The sequence below is a fragment of the Manduca sexta genome, chromosome 16 (genome assembly GCF_014839805.1).
Source record: "Manduca sexta isolate Smith_Timp_Sample1 chromosome 16, JHU_Msex_v1.0, whole genome shotgun sequence".
NCBI lineage: Eukaryota > Metazoa > Arthropoda > Insecta > Lepidoptera > Sphingidae > Manduca > Manduca sexta.
In genome coordinates, this window is record NC_051130.1 from 3845911 (window position 1) to 3862908 (window position 16998).

The window sequence follows — 16998 nt, forward strand, 5'->3', positions numbered from 1 at the left end:
AACAAGTGCACTTCGCCATGTCCTTCACTATACATCTTTTCTTTGTTGGCTACCGTAACCAACCGCGGTGTGTCCACAACATAATTTTGTAGTAAATATTTATTATTTGTCATGTGACAGGTCGCGCCAGAGTCCACATACCAAGCATTTGAATTGACATCTGTAGATAATGCAGTTAATAACGTTCCATTCAACGCTTTTTCGCATTTTCCACGTTTTGCATTCCGGTTTGTAAACATTGCACCTTCTTCGTTCTTGTCAAAGTCTCTGCGTAATTTTTCTTGTAATAATTTACTCTTCACTGTCTCACTACACAATTTAATGTTCGAATTTTCCAATGCCATTATAAGCGGGTCGTAGTCTGATGGCAAACCGCTTAATATTAAAATCGACAGGAAATCATCATCCAATGGAGCATTTATATCTCGTAATTGTTGATCTAGATCGGTGATCCTTAGAAGATATGCTTCCATGTCATTAAATTGTTCTAATTTCAATCCTAACATTGTACGTAAAAGTCCTAGTCGTCTACACAGCCCTCTATCTTCATAGGCCGTTTTGAGGTTATTCCAAGCCTCAAAACCACTGGATGCATTTCGTACATGGGAAAAAGACGACGGTTGCACCATTAGACATATTTTCGCAAGTGCCCGTTGTTGTTTGCGAGCATCATTGTCTTTGGGGACACCCGCCTCGCCATCAATGCAATTCCATAAGTCTTCATGAATCAAATACATCCGCATCATGAATTTCCAATTGCCGTAATTAGATATACCGCTGAGTTTATCAAAATTTACAGATATTCCAGCACTTATAGCTGTAGACGTTGAAGCCGCCATTGCCGGTTCTGGCAAAATATTTTTCGGCATAGCGTATTTTTTTATTAATATTTCTTCGAAACTAATAACGTACAGTTAATTACCACATATCCTGGGCCCATAACCTGATGGATTATGAAAGAAATAACTTAGGATTGTAAAAGTATTAGAGGATTTATTGAGAACAGTAAAGACTAGACAATGACAAAATAGAAGTATATAAATTTCTAAATTTAAAGCGGCATACTGCCAGTACTAATATAGCTCACATTGGTTATTGTTTGGTTTATACTCTTTGTTACTATACAGTTCCAACAAAAGACATCACCGGATGAAGATGGCGGGTTTCGACTTACAGCTGATCGAGTAAATTTGTGTTTTGGGGTTAAATATTATTGTAAAGGTGGGGTACTGTGATTTTTATCAAAATTGAATTTCGATAATTATAATTTGCTCTGATATAAAGTTCGCTATGTGTTGCTCAGTAATTTATTCATCGTTTTTGTTTCTGTAGTCCAAGTGTTTGAGTAAGAAAAAGTTAAGCACTGATTAAAAACTTAAGAGCATATTAGTCAAGACCTAGCTAAGCATAGCTTTGCGAATTTTTTATAAGTCAGACTCATTGTTTATATTCTGATACATACTATCTTAATAGGTATAGGTCTTTCATAACTAAATTCTAGTTAAGCTGAGGCTACAGTATAATCGGTGCAACACTCATATTTATGCAGGTTGCACCTACCATTTGGCTTCATTTTTATGACCGACCTCCCCGACGTCTACGAACTCAACATAAAATATTTCCATACAATTGAGTCATTTACGCAGGTAGAGTTGCATGTAAAACGTACTATTGATATGATATGGTATGAAAGACCCATGACGTCAGGCCAGCAGAATGTGAAACTAAGACGTTTTCTGCTTTCCGCTTAGTCGTTAAAGCGACATTACTAAAGTGCGGGTAAAAACAAGTTTTTGATCTGATGACCGCTCGTGTTTTTTGTTTTGTACAAATGACAGCGTCCTTTGTGTCTCGAGGACATTATTGTAATATGTTGATGATATTTGAATGGAGTCGACTTACTGTTTACTCGGAATGCAATTTGCTTGCAAATGCGCTTTGAGAAAATGGAGCGTTACTTGAACGAGGTGATAGGTTCCATATATACGTTCAGTCATTACCGCTTCGTCTATTTATGTTGGTAAGCAGCGGTGTGTACAGTATTTTATACCACTTTGGATATATTAACCTAAATTGGCATTTTTTTTATACGGACATATGATAGTGACCCCGCTGCACCTGCTGGTAAGTGGAGTGGAGTTCAATAAATTATCGACTGACGAGAGATAATTAGCCCTTGACAGTCGACACAATTATGCAGGCCTATTGGAACTGGATATACACTGACTGATCCCGGAACGCGACACTAACTTGGGCCACTACGACGGGTACACCTTGTGTACGGCGGTCACTATTCGGGCGCATATAAAATATATCCTTCCACCAGCAAAACTAAAGACGTAACATCTCGTACTAGATTTTCAAATAATATTCCTTAACGTGCACTATTTTATAAATTATTCTTTAAATAATCTGTCTAGGACATAAGTATAACAGACCGGTATAATTTTGGCAGCCGATGACGCAATGTCTTTTCTTGGTCGACATTATAATTGGATATTACTTATCCATTCTGTCTACAAAAAGCCGATAGATTATTCACTCTACATTGGTCCTGATCCGATCTAACTTTTTAAATACAAGTTCCTTAATTAAATCTGATTTTTTACAAACTTAACCTCCTTTAAAGGCGTGTTCATTAACTTAGTGCTCGAAGAATTTCTTAAGTGACATCATGAAAGCTACGTTGCCGCATTCCGAATGCGACCTGTAAACCGACGCGGGCGCAACTGGCTCATGACAACTGATCCCCTGGCGCGGCGTCTCAACTTAAGGGTGTACGCACATGTATTAATAAAAATTGACAATACACGTTATTGATACACGCTAATTTGCTAGTCCGTACGAATTTTTCATGAAGATCAGAATGGTGTAGAGTACACTAGTAATAAATCGAATGAATTAACATTTATGCTATGTTGTACAATGATGAACGAGTAAAATCGAAATATGGCTTCTCGCTTCAATAGGAAAGTAACTGTTGGATAGGACATAGAATAGAATTAAAATAAGAATTACCTAATAATCAAATGTTTCTCATTAAAAATTACTTAATAATCCCTGAGTAGCCTAGTATTAGAATTTTATAAGACGCTGTCCAGAGACCGAGAGAAAGTTTCCGGCAAAAAAATTAAACAAGCACCATACCGTACACTGATGAAGTTGAATGATATTGATATTTTTTGTGAAACCCGCAAAGTTTAGTACATTCAAATCACAAAGTAAACATAGTATTTTCTGAAGTGAAATTTCGACAAACAATTGACTCACTTTCTAGACAAATTGGCAGACAAATGCAAGGCTTGACGAGAGATATATTATTAACTATTACTATGGCTTAAGGCGTACTCCATAGAAAGTTTCTCTAAGGGCCTGCTTTGTAAGACGATATTCTATAAATGATCGTTTAATACTTGCAGTTATTGAAAATTAGAAATCATACAATTCATTATAATTGAACTCTACACTCACAATATGCCTTCGTTAAACACGGGATGTCGTAATTTGTACAAAGTAAGACAGTAGAGATGAAAATTGTCAAGTTGGAAGGGAGATCTATTAATTATATGAATTTATGTCCCTTGTAAATTGAGAACTGACATTAGTTTTTTTTGTAAATATTAATGCAAATTTCTGCATTGTATGTAAAAATAATTTTATTATAAAAGTTAATTAAAATCAATTTAAATAATTGATGACAAATAAGATATTAAATGAGGAGTTATGCATATGTTTCCAAAAGGCATTTCAAGTATGTTGCTTCCAAATCGGGTTATATATAAAAATATTTCTATTCTGCTAATATAAAGGTCTTAGAGGCATTATATTTAATTTCATAGCAAGAAACATTGCTAGTATATTCGAAACAGTTTTTACGAAATATTATTTAGATTTTTTCTGCCTCATGTTTTTGTTTTTGTTTATCTTAATACCTTCATTGTATAAATTATTTGATGGAACAGTTGTATTAACACAAACAAAAAAAGATAAATGAGACAGAAAAATTTGTAACAATATTCGTTGTGTACGTTTATATTGAGATATACTCTACTAATTTTTAGTATAAAAATCATGGAATACTTAAAAAAAAACATTTTTCAGTATCTATTTTCCTATTTACAGGTATGTGGAAACGCCACATTTTGGCGTAAGAATATGACAAACTAAGATTACCTAGTAAAACACTGCTCAAACGTATAAAGATATAAAAGAAAATGTACAACTAAATTGCTCTTCAAAACGATGTCGAGAGAGCAGTAAGAAAGCCAGCAGCATAACATCCCATTTATTTGTTATTGGCACACGCGATCATTACAGGCGGCCATGGTACTTTCACTCATAGACAACTACACCGTAAAATAGACAAGGTCGGATAAACTGTGATTAAATAACTTATAGAAAAAAATACGAATACTTGTTTGTAATCAATCTTATCTTACTTCTTATCTCATCTTATTAATATTACTAATGCGAAAGTGAAAAAATGTTTGTAAGTTTAGAAATTTGTTAACAGTAAACACAGTTGGCTGAACGGATTTGGATGAAATTTGACAGACAGATAGATCATGTCCTGGATTAACATATAGGTTTTTTTATTAAACATGTAAGGCATAGTGGGCCCACTGAACGTTATGGTGAGTAAATTTGGGTCCAATAGAATGTCAGCGACGAGTGATGGTTACCTCTCGACAGACGACACAATTAAACCGGCCTGTTGGAACCGAATATACCCAGGCTGATCGTGAGCCACTATAGCGGGTTTTAACACCTTGTACTACTTTTATGTAATTAATTTGCTCCGTTAGAAAATAAATGTATTTGTTGATCTGATTTAATAAGAACATGGCACTGGCGTGGTACAGGTGCCGCCAGTTATCACTACAATAATTTTGGGACTTTTGTAGCGACAAAGAATTTTCTAGCGGGTGAAGCCGCAAGCAATACCTAGTTATTAATTACAGGAACCTAATTGTAATTATTATGTAATACACTCAGACCGTTGGGTAAAGGAAATCGTAATACAATGATGGCGTATTATGTTAGTTAGATATTCCTACTAATGCGGAGGATAGGTTTTATAATTACCCAAAGACATTAGGCAGGTGGGTAGAAGGATGTACTCTTGTACATCGTCTTCGATTTCTTGTGATCAGATATTGCATTCCTGAGATGCAGGTTTCGTCTTTTTTGTCTTTTTTTTAGGGGCTCGGCATAGTGCCATCACTGCACCTGATAGTAAGTGGAGTGACGTTCAGATAGTGATATCGACTGGCGAGAGATGATTACCTGCCTCTCGCCAGTCGATACAATTATGCCGGCGTGTTCGAAAGAGCGTTAGCGAAGAGGATACATTATAAAAATAGGAAAACGGATTTTAAATTCTATAGGTTCTATTTACAGATTCAGGAAGTCTAGCCAATGCAGCTCTTAATAATAAATGTCATACAAAATTGTTAATTCCACCATTTTATATGCAATTTATTTCACAATTTTTATGTTCGATGCTAATTATTATTTTGCCTTAATATATTGCAACATTTATAACGATTCGTTTTGTGGCACCAAATACATATGTCAATAAAAATAATATAACAGTATTTTAATTAAGTATTTACATATATTGCGCAGTAAAAAAAATACCAACCGCTTCCTCTTCTGAGGTTAAGTAGGAAGTATTTCTTAATGTTTCGTGGTTACTCTATGATATATGTATCTCCAAGGACCAAGCAAATATAAATTCTACTTACTCCTATAAAACAAAAAAAGCATCGATAAAACATGGGCAGATGTAACGCATCAATTTTAAACAGAGCTTACACAATATATTTACATAAGTTATGGAATTAGTCATTTAGATCAAGGGTTATTTGAACTTGTCAGGACAGAAATAATAAATACCATATTCAAATACGCTTTTGTATGACATCCAAAAATACGCGAAACATACTGCGTGACCTGGGGCCATAGTCAATATGTCTTTCTACAATGTTAACACTAATAAAAACAGATATATGTATGTAGGTTGTCTGGAAGAAATCGCTTTTAGCGATAAGACTGCCTATTGTACAACAATCTCTTGTATTTGTTTAACTTCTATATTTTTCTGTTTGTTTATTGGTTATGCAATAAAGAGTTCTATTACTATTATTAAGTTAATGACATATTCTATCGATAAGTCTATAACTGGCATATGTCATTCTCATACATAATGTTAGCTTTAACGATCGTATAAAGGTATCTTGGCTACGGACCCAGATGTGTAAACTAGGTAACGCACTTTCTCACTCAGATATTCGATAGTTTTGGACAATATATCATAAATACGCATGCAATCGTCTATTTTACACTTTCAACACTTAATTCTCCCAACCTTTATGATGTACTGTGTGGTTTGCATCGCGAATCTTTAGTAACAATGTATTGCATACTATTATGTTTTAAGGATAATAAGCGAGTTACGACAATGCATAGAGCTCAGACTTTGTATGTAAACGATCGTTTAAATTATAATTACAGTAAGAACTGATTTTAACTGGCTTAAGAGATGAAACTTATCGAGTTAATAAAATAAAATAGTATGTGGAGAAATGTGTAGGCACCCATCAAAGTGGCAAAGTAATATACGACATAGATCCTCAAAGAAGTATTTAAAAACAAATACTACAAAGAGAAGTTAAACGCTTAACGTGTTTCACATACGACTGCAATATTAATTCTTATCTTTTATAGTTTATCCTAGAAATAACTTTCATTAGTTCCATCTGATGATTAAAAAATCAGTCCTAAAAGTCATTCTCTCTGATTTTGGTGTATGAACTCCTTCCGTCGTCACTTTTAGAATTAATATCATTAAACAATATAAATTTGTAGTTTGGTATCAGTGAATAGAACGGCCATTCCTCGCTCTACAACAGAGCCTCTTAAACTATATTTATAGTACTATCATTAACTGTATAATCAGGCAAAAATTACACAATTTTTAACCATACCTAGATGATTAAACTTGCTGACTTCCACCGCAGTACGGGAATTGTGCGCGCCATTTCCTGCATACCAGTTGTTACCGCGCAATAATTATGGAGAGGATGTATCGTGTATCCGTGTATGTGTATGATTTTAATTTTAATGGTGTCTATTATAATTGCTTGCGACCAAGTGCTTGAACTCGCTGATCAACCCTTACATTGTTGCGATACGAGTTACAAATTGGTCATCAGTGGTAAAGGATGCAATTAGTGTAGTTTATTCTATGTGTTAAGTGTATTAAAGTATACATTATTATTAATAATAGCATTTATGTATGTATATAACGGCAAAAAATCAAATAGTACAGTTTACTGGTTTAACTATTTGATTCGATTATGGCAATAATAGTGAAGGGGTCGTCCATTAATCACGTAAGGCTCGAAAGGGTGGGTTGATTTTTTTTAGTTCATACAATTTTCCCATAAGGAATTAGGATTAAAAACTGCGATAGGAGTCATTACGCAACCAACAAGCTTAGCGACTGATAACGTAATGTTTTTTGCGCCAGTTTCCTCTGAGTCTATACGGGATATAAAGAAATAAAATGAAAACGCAAAATAATCGAGCAATATAAATGTAGCATCGTCATAGGAAAGCTAAAAGTGGGCCGAGCGTGATAAAAACCTGCTGGAAAATCTAGACACGCGTGACGAGTATGCAACATTTGCTAATGAGCATCACGTTGTAATTTAAAACTGATATAACGCTAAAATTTATTTTAATAACATAGATTAGCTACCAATAAGGTACAATTAACCATATTCAAATGCTTTATTTAATATTGTTTCTAATACCTAATGTTCGTCATGTATTACATGCCGCACTGCTAGGCAATGAGAGAGTTTAGATATTAGGCCGTAGTCAACCACGCTGGCCTAGTGTGGGTTGGAATTAAGTTCTTATAAATTATTTGATTTCATGCACATCATGTATTCTTTTATCCCTTTACCACCGCGCTGCGCACTGCGGCAAAGCTGCTTTTGCAAGATAAATAACAATATTATGGAACCAAAGTATACACAAGCCTCTACAGATTACTTAAATCGGACTTAGACTATGAAACTAATGTGTTGTTCGCTCGTTACGACTCACATCTTAGGGCATAATTGTGCGAGAGCGCATCCATTCAGGTATAAAACTTGAACACTTCACCTATAATATCATACACATACACACACAACTTTATCCCCAAAGGCGTAGGCCAAGACGCAACTGGACATTCACTCCGCCGTCCGAATTCAATCCCATGATACCTAGGGGACCTACCGCCACATTGGGCACAAATTCCCGACTATAATATCATCATTAAAATAGTTTAGAAGACACGGAACCAACATTGTTAATCACGGAACTAACTGATAGTAAACAGGATGCACCAACAATACGTTGACATAATAATCTTCATCTGTTGGTATGACTCGGCATTTCCACGCCGGGAGAAACGCAATCGAAAGTTAAATCATAATGACTAATCGAAATAGGAATCATTCTATTCAATAGACTTTTTTGCTTTCATAACAAATATTTGGTGACCTTTCGCGGATATTCAGTGATAGTTATATTTGTGAATAATAGAAACTTATCTTCGGCGTACATTACAAATGATCTTAGGAACATGAATCCAAACTTTTAACATATAACTTCGTTTTAAAGTTACATCAACACGTAGGCGAAATGTTTAATAATTGTAATAAATACAATTTATAAATTTTACCAGCACCAATTCATTATGTTTATCAACAACTAGACTTCATGACAGACTGCTTTTTCTTTATCGTAGCGCGATTTTGAATCCTGTTGCAATCACATAGATGTTATTTTGTGAACACTAATTATTCTATTCCCTTAACTTTTCTAGTCTTGTAAATATTTTGTTTGCACCTGCCGAAGTGTTCTCAAATAGCTCTACAACTTGTCTTCAGACATTATTCCCATGTGTTGCTGTATCTCTTCATGCTTTACATAATGACTCAATTTCTAAGTGGCATGTTTTGAAATGAACATGGTTACAATTTTTAAGCCTGATTATAATTTGACAGCAAAGTTTTAATTCGAATAGTTGCTATATGAGAAATTGTTAGACACACAAATCGTACATAAAATTTACAAGGATTCTGTTCCTAAAATTCTGATACTGCAAAATAATTAATCGACGCCCTTTTTTTTCTTGGTCCTGAGTCCTAGTTCTGGTAATGATTTTTTATAAAAAGTTTACATTATAAAATATTTGAGCTATACATTTTATTTTTATACGATCTGCGTTTGCCTAACAATGCCTTGGAACTCTATTTGTAGAGTTTACATTGTAATTTTATTTTGTGAAAGTCTATATTCCAGTAATTATACAGTATTAAGTAGTGTAGATCTAAACGTAAAGATTCCTCTATTTTCACAATTTCTTCAACGTAATCAGTTTTCTTAGTTGATGACAGTGACGCAGTGGCTCACAGCGGAGTACAAACAGCATACCACATCCCTTTAAAACAGCCGACATCAAGCTTAAGTACGAAGATTTCATAAAATACACATTAAAGACCAAAGGTTAATGAATGAACGGAAAATAAGAGATACGTTACACATTCTTGGTAAAATATTCGCAGTAAACAATATTTTATCTCCCAGTCTTATCTCATACAAAAAATATTAATTAAAACAGTGCCAAATTTAAGCGTTTTAAAGTATTGACCTATTTACATTTTATGTCAAGTTATCGTGCTGTTTATAAAACATTATATTTTTAATGTTACTTGTATTAATATATTTAGCATAAAGTATCGCATAAGTATTTTCTAAATATTGCAGTGACACTGGTATTCAACAGGCACCAATCTTTGAAACCTTTTATTTTACAAAGGTACTATTGAATAAATTACGAGGCGGGACCCGCCGTCTATAATTTTTCCACACTTTACACCATCTAACATTCCTACTGCTTTCCTACAAGAAATACACGTATCTAATCCGCCATTTTTATCCAACATTAAACCTAGGCATAAGATAATGTGACTGATGAAAGCCCGGTTCCTAACAAGGCCAACCATCCATGATTTTTGTTTTTTTTTGTGTTGCAACGCAAAAACATACTACTGTTTTCTATAATTGTTTTTTAAAATATGTTGCATATTAACCAAAGATTTTTGAGCATACTTTTCATTAATCAATTTCATGAAGATTTTAAAATTATGTGGGCGTTCGAGGGTTGCCTTACCTTTTAATAAAATAATATTACAATACGACATAGTTCTCACCACATGAAACCTAACATAACTAACAAAATTTATGTGTTACACTTCTGGCTACCCGTGAAAAAAAGCATGATACTATATGCAATATACCTACATATTAATGTTCTTGGTATTTGTAAGTTATTTATGGATGAAATATATTTTCCAGGATCCCAGTGACTCCTAATGTACGGTGATCGGGTGATGCGGGTAGGATGCGCGAGGAGGAGCTGGAGGTGGCGCTCAAGGTGGTGATTGTGGGCGACGGCGGCGTCGGCAAATCCAGCATGATCCAGCGCTACTGCCGCGGCACCTTCACCAGGGACTACAAGAAAACCATCGGCGTCGACTTTTTGGAGAGACAGATTGAGTGAGTACACTTATAGATACGATAGAACTAAAACAAAAACTTTATTAGCTTACCTTAACTAATAAGTAATTACGACTATAGCTACGTTTGTATGGGATTCGTGACCCGGGTCAAAATATAAGTGATATTTTCAAACTCTAGTTTATATTTACATTCTGATAATGTAGCATGTACTGTGTGTACCTACTGCGTACACCACTACTTACAATTTCTGGCTTAATACCCGGTTTTTTCCGCGATTTTCTTTACAATTCTTAGTGCATTCCTAAGAGAACATATTTATAAAATTTATATTTCTAAAATCTCTCCATATAGGGATTTTATTTACAAATTATTTATACAAGTATCTAAACTCGTATATTTCCAATGCTTCGTTATAAACACGCATATCGTCATGCATTTTACTAACTACTAAATCATTTTCTCATTTCAGGATAGATGGCGAGGAAGTGCGGCTGATGCTGTGGGACACGGCGGGGCAGGAGGAGTTCGATGCCATCACCAAGGCGTATTACAGAGGCGCGCATGCGTGTGTCCTTGCCTTTTCCACTACTGACAGGGACTCATTCCTCGCTCTCCACTCGTGGAAGTTGAAGGTAACATGTTTTGTTAGATGAGAATGTTTAAGAGACTTCATTACATTAGTTGTTCAAAGGAAATAACTAGATCACAAGCGGGGTTTAGATTAGCAAGATAATTTACACGAGTTATTTATTTTATTACTTAAATAAATTTTATACCTATGAAATACATTTTTATTAATTTAACTAATAAAATGTATAATAAGTTTATTTTTTATGTTATTTTTGCATAAGATATTTTTACCGTGTAAGTCACTGCAAGCGAACTTAAACAAATTTTGGATCTCGCAGGAGTTACGACGAGTTGCATGTGTAGCTAAAGATTTGTTTATATTGCCACTAGGAAACGCATCTAGAAGTTCTTTATATATTGCTTCGAGAACTTGCTAATCTTTACTAATCTTTGTAATTGGGGACTCGGTCACCCTATATTATGTGTCTATAATTATACTCTCGCGCAAATACTGTTCGCAAATATGATAAATTTATTAAAAATATTATTAAAACTTACACGAGACATATTAAATTAATCGTAACTAGTCGGCGATTCCAACACGTATACGTAAGTAATACCGTGTTGCTTTCGGCTAAAAATATTATTCAAACGTTACATAATATGATTTCTATTGAAATACGCTAGTATTTTAACGCTCTATGTCTGTTTGCATTAAAATGCATTGTCATTTCATTTGTACACTCGGATTACAAGTTTTAAGTCGCATATTCTCAGCAAGTGGTAGGCGGTAGGTAGCTGAGATTTCTCGCTTTGATTATTGTTCCGAGAATCTGCCACAATTTATTATACTAGAAGGGTCATAGAACTCTTATAAACGTGTAATGTTGTAAACAACAAGAATATGTCAAAAATTATTATTTTTTTAGGATTTTGGCTTAGTAAATAAACTCAATGTAGCTTTATAATACCTTGTATCATATGGCGACTTTTAGAGTAGGCGCACACGGGCAGATAATGAAACGGGGAGGACGAGTACACGACTTTTATAAAGCGTACTGACTCAGCATCATACAGTTTCAATAGCAACTAAACACTAGACCATAACCATTTGGAACAGATATCGATCCAAATCGGCAAATATTGCAAACTAACTCGCATAGGTATGTACACAGTCATATATTGCAAGAAAGCGGCTGTACAGCATCCGATCATTATTTAACCACCCGACAGGCTCACCCTCTATCACATCATGAGACAAAATACACACAGCGGAAGGTAGATGCACCAGTAGCACCTCCGCCTAATTGTTTGGGAATAAACGGTGTGAGTGAGTGTGTAAGTTTTCGCCTCTCCATTGAAATAAATGAGATCCGGAAAGTTAGCCCATAACAGACTCGCAAAGATAACAAAGGTCGCGTCTTTCGCTCCACGTAAATGTGCTGTGCTGATATATGCTGATAAAATGGGTGCATTTAGACACATAATCGGGGGGTCGTGTTGTTTTGCCAGTAGTGACCATTTATTTAATTCAATTAAACTACGAGACAGCAAGTCGCTCGTGATTGGGCGCAAAAGTTAAATAACAACAAAATAATCCAGAACTGTTCAAAACATAGCACTGCATTGCGTTAATAGGTATTATATGTCAGGATGACGTGTACATAGTTATAACTACGATACGTAAAATATTTTTTTATGCATAATGCTCAGTATAATGCCAACATGTTTGAATATGGTATACAACTCAGCGAATCATCCGTTCTGCTGACATCCGCTCCTGTTACAATCACACACACTACATATCTAAAACACGCTTGCAACGCATATCGTTCGAGATACCACATGTTTACATATATAGACCTATATTTGGAATGGTCTCATCCGTCACAGTAAGCTTACATCATTCGCAAAGATGTGTCGTAAAGTGTGCGTGCTTTTGGTGCTCGCTGTGTGTTTGTTTACCGGAATAAATTGTTACCGGTCGAAGAAGGCTGAAGAACAGTGCGTCAACTATTACAGCAATGGAGAAACATTCGACTTGACTGAACTGAGTGGAAGTTTCTACGCCGTGTACTTCTGGCCGCCGAAACAACGCCAGAGGGATAGTTGCGAAGTGATCGACTTCAGAGTTTTGAGCCCCGAAGAAATTTATAGCACTAAAAATGAATGCAGACATCTGGAAATATCTAATGAAACCGCTGTTCGAGCAACATACACTAACAGCACGGGAAAAATTGTCAATTTGGTCTACTTCGGAAATAAAGAAGTGAAGACGCTTTACCGCTCGTGCGACCGGGATATCCATGCTTATATATTTTCGAAAGTGAATGATAACTATGTGCTGGGCATCGATTGTTCTTCTGGGGGCTTTGGGGTGCTGATGTCCAGGACATATCCAAGCCTGCCCGAGGTCTATAACACTGTTAACAGCATCGAGATCATGACGGGACGAGACGGAAGTCAAGATTGCGAGCTTCGTCGCCTGTAACATACTTTTGTGCTATGTATTATTATTATTTTTGAAATATATCTTTTTATAAAAATGTGATGAATACCCAAAATTTTAATGAATATTGTATATAATCACGTAACCGTTTCACAATATAATAATTAAATTAAGATTATTTTTTTATTGTCTGCCTTAATGTTTATCTTATCGCGAAGTCAAGAGGTGGGTTTCTTTTAAATTGTTTTCTAAAGACGTGACATAAAGTAATAATATTATTACCTATCTGTTATATTTTTTCAGGTGGAGAATGAATGCGGGGAGATACCGACAATAATAGTTCAAAATAAAATAGATTTGATGGACCAATGCGTTGTTGGACCGTAAGTATTATACTATTAGGTTCATTTTATATATCCTACATAACATATGCACACAGTTGGTCGAAATAGTCATAAATTCAATGTTTGCATGACATCATGCATAAAACGAAGCTCCATGTACCTAATTAAAATGTGTTATAGTACTTAAAATTGTTCTAAAGCCACTGGTCTATGACTGTATATCATAATATACATTATAGCGTCTGAAGATTTCAAATACATATGGCTAAAAATTACTAAATTTACAAGACAAAGCTACGCGAAAGCGACTCTGTAAACCTGAAATTAGATGATAATGTTTTAAGAAAGCCTTTTTAAACATTTACTCCATAAAGATATAAAAATGTTTGCGACAGAAACTTCTGTTTGCTCACAACTTTCTTACATAACTTAAACGAAAATTAAAGTGCGTAGTTTTACAAATGAATTCTCTGAGACGGTTAAAATTATGACTATAAGCAAAATACTAAAGGGACATGGTTAGTTGAATAATAAAATAACCTTAAATAAACATTATCAGAGACGAAGCTGAGCTGGTGGCGCGAGCCCTCGGCTGTAGGCTGATGCGGGCGTCGGTAAAGGAGGACGTGAACGTAAGCGCCGTGTTCAGGGCGCTGGCGACGCGGTGTCTCGCGGACATGCGCCGGGAGGACTCGGGGGAGAACGGCATGCTTCCCTGCGTCACTCCTGTTATAGGTGAGGTCTTCTTCATTAGCAATGGCACGAGCCTGCACATACTGCCTTGTATTTGTATCTGTACTTGTATTGCGTGCGCAGTACGACTTCTGCGCGGAGGTCTCGGGTTCGAGTAAACCTGTAGTGAGCTTTTCTTCAATATAAGCTATTATGGGACAGAACACACGGCGAAAAGTGGGTGCTTTGGTTGCACTGTCTGTCAACCCTTCGGGAATAAACACGCACAACGATGGTTGATGCTGTGTTTTCACGGGCACTAAAGGGTAAATCGTGGTTGTATCCGTCTTTAGATGAGCTATAGAGATTATTCGAGGAAAGATTTGATTCATAAATTATACCAAAAGCAATAGCAAAACTGCCGCTTTTGCCGGTTGTCTGTGGGACAATAATAACACTCTGACCGGTCATTCTCTCTGTGGACAGGATGGCGACAGAACGTTATTCCAGCTTAAAGCTTAAAATTTTATATATTTTTTTTATTTAATTAATTATTACAGGTACTTTCACGAACCATAACAGCAATGGTACAATATTGCTTAGGCCGACAAAACACCGCTCGGCCGGCAAAAAGAAAAATGTTCTGAAGAACGCCTGCAGGATACTGTGATCCACGAATGTACTATTACATATACGTTTATAAATATATTAACAATATATCATATTGTTTAAATACTGTATAATTTTATGCTGATACTGGACTATTTTGAAGCATAAATCATTAAACAATGAACAAAATATATATCCTATCAGTATAATCTTTTTATATATTTTATAACGGAAAAATTTTAGTCTAGTATCGTAAACCATCACAAAATCAAAGCAGCTCTTCTATATTTTCATATCATATATTTTAATAAAGTCGTTAAACAATGATCTGGTAAATTGATGCTCTACATTGTACCTACCGTCATCAAGCGAATGGGACATTTCTAGTGCATTAGTCGGATTATACTAGTTTTTATATGTACATAAACTATAGAAATGTAAAATAATCGCATTATATAATATTTTAGCTTAAATACTGTACTTTAAATGTAAACTACTTTGACACTTAAAGTACATTCTAATATTTGTACAATGAAGGTTTGATTTCAGTATAAATTCTTCTTATAATTAAGTGTACATTAGTTTGCACCATTCTTAAAAAAAACCTTTTTCCGTTCCAATATCTTTATATATTTTTGGATTATATTCTTAAAAATCATTTAAGGTATATAAATATTTTCTTGTCCTTTTTCCCATTAGTCTTGGAAAGTATATAAGTTTAATTATTATAGATACCTAACCTACGATAAAAATTATGTAAATATATTGTACACTTATATAAACGTGTAATATTATGAAAATAAATTATTTTTATTATTACATTTCTTTGAATTGCAACTCGACTAAAATAGATTAGGTAGAACATCTTGTGAAATATATGTGGCGGAGTTTGCCTTTGCGATTGATAAGTCATACTTATTTTGACGAGAGGGCGTTGCCCATCCATAGTTAAGACCAAAAAATCACAGCAACACGGCAAACTTGCGAAACGAGCGACTAACAACGGGGCAACTCTACAATTCACATGAAAATGCTTGTAAAATTATTCGCACAAAGCTTATGCAGAATATTCTATTTCAATAATTATTCCACTTATCTCCTCACATCATTGAAAACATTTCTATAGACTGTAGATACTGCCATTTCTTTAGCAATTGCCTGCACGAATGAAAAAACGAGACAACACTTTTATTGAAGTTTTCTTTATAATGCAATAGGAAGTAAATTAAGAAGTAAGTAATTGGATCGTAAGTGTATCGTCGCCGCTCAAGCTCAAAGCCAAGAGAATGACTAAAACTCTATTTAATTTAACGTTGCCCTCTGCATCTTATAATTCTAAGGTCTTATACCAATGAAGTTAAAAGGGAACCATTCCGAAGCTATATGAAGTCCAATGCAAAAATAATCATTTAAGTCGGACTATGGGATGAAAAATGGCGTTGAAAAAAATATATATGTTAGGATTATAATAAAACACAAATGTACTTAAAAACAATTTAATTTCAAACAGTTTAAATTAGATGTCCTCGTATCTGTCTAGAAATAACCATGACGTACGTGCAACGGAAATAGGAAACTGATAAAACATTAGAACTATACAGTTACTATAACAAAAATTACGACTGGATATTTAAATGCGTACTCTAGCTTGAAAATTAATGTCATTATTAACTTTTGTTTAAACTTATTAGCTGTGACGCGATATTATGTCACCCATGTTAGTTTTTCATAACAATGTTCTTTGATTATTTGTGAGTATAACTAACTTAA

At 34.7% G+C, this 16998-nt stretch overlaps 2 protein-coding genes across 3 annotated transcripts in view; both read left to right on the forward strand.

Moving 5' to 3' along the window:
- Positions 1 to 15417, forward strand: part of LOC115447366 (ras-related protein Rab-23) — a 43101-nt gene extending 27684 nt beyond the window's left edge. The window contains exons 1-6 of one of the 2 annotated variants that reach the window (XM_037439288.1): positions 9797 to 9880; positions 10420 to 10620; positions 11054 to 11216; positions 13907 to 13986; positions 14507 to 14682; positions 15180 to 15417. In XM_037439288.1, coding sequence (XP_037295185.1) covers positions 10466 to 10620; positions 11054 to 11216; positions 13907 to 13986; positions 14507 to 14682; positions 15180 to 15289 — 684 coding nt within the window. In that variant the 5' untranslated portion in view covers positions 9797 to 9880; positions 10420 to 10465 and the 3' untranslated portion in view covers positions 15290 to 15417. Of the gene's footprint in view, positions 1 to 9796; positions 9881 to 10419; positions 10621 to 11053; positions 11217 to 13906; positions 13987 to 14506; positions 14683 to 15179 lie in introns of those variants that run through there. The other variant, XM_030174396.2, reaches the window with a different exon arrangement.
- LOC115447367 lies at positions 13003 to 13776 on the forward strand. The gene has a single exon (XM_030174398.2). The coding sequence runs from the start codon at positions 13070 to 13072 to the stop codon at positions 13643 to 13645; it is 576 nt and encodes a 191-aa protein (XP_030030258.1). The 5' UTR covers positions 13003 to 13069; the 3' UTR covers positions 13646 to 13776.
- Positions 15418 to 16998: the final 1581 nt, after the last annotated feature.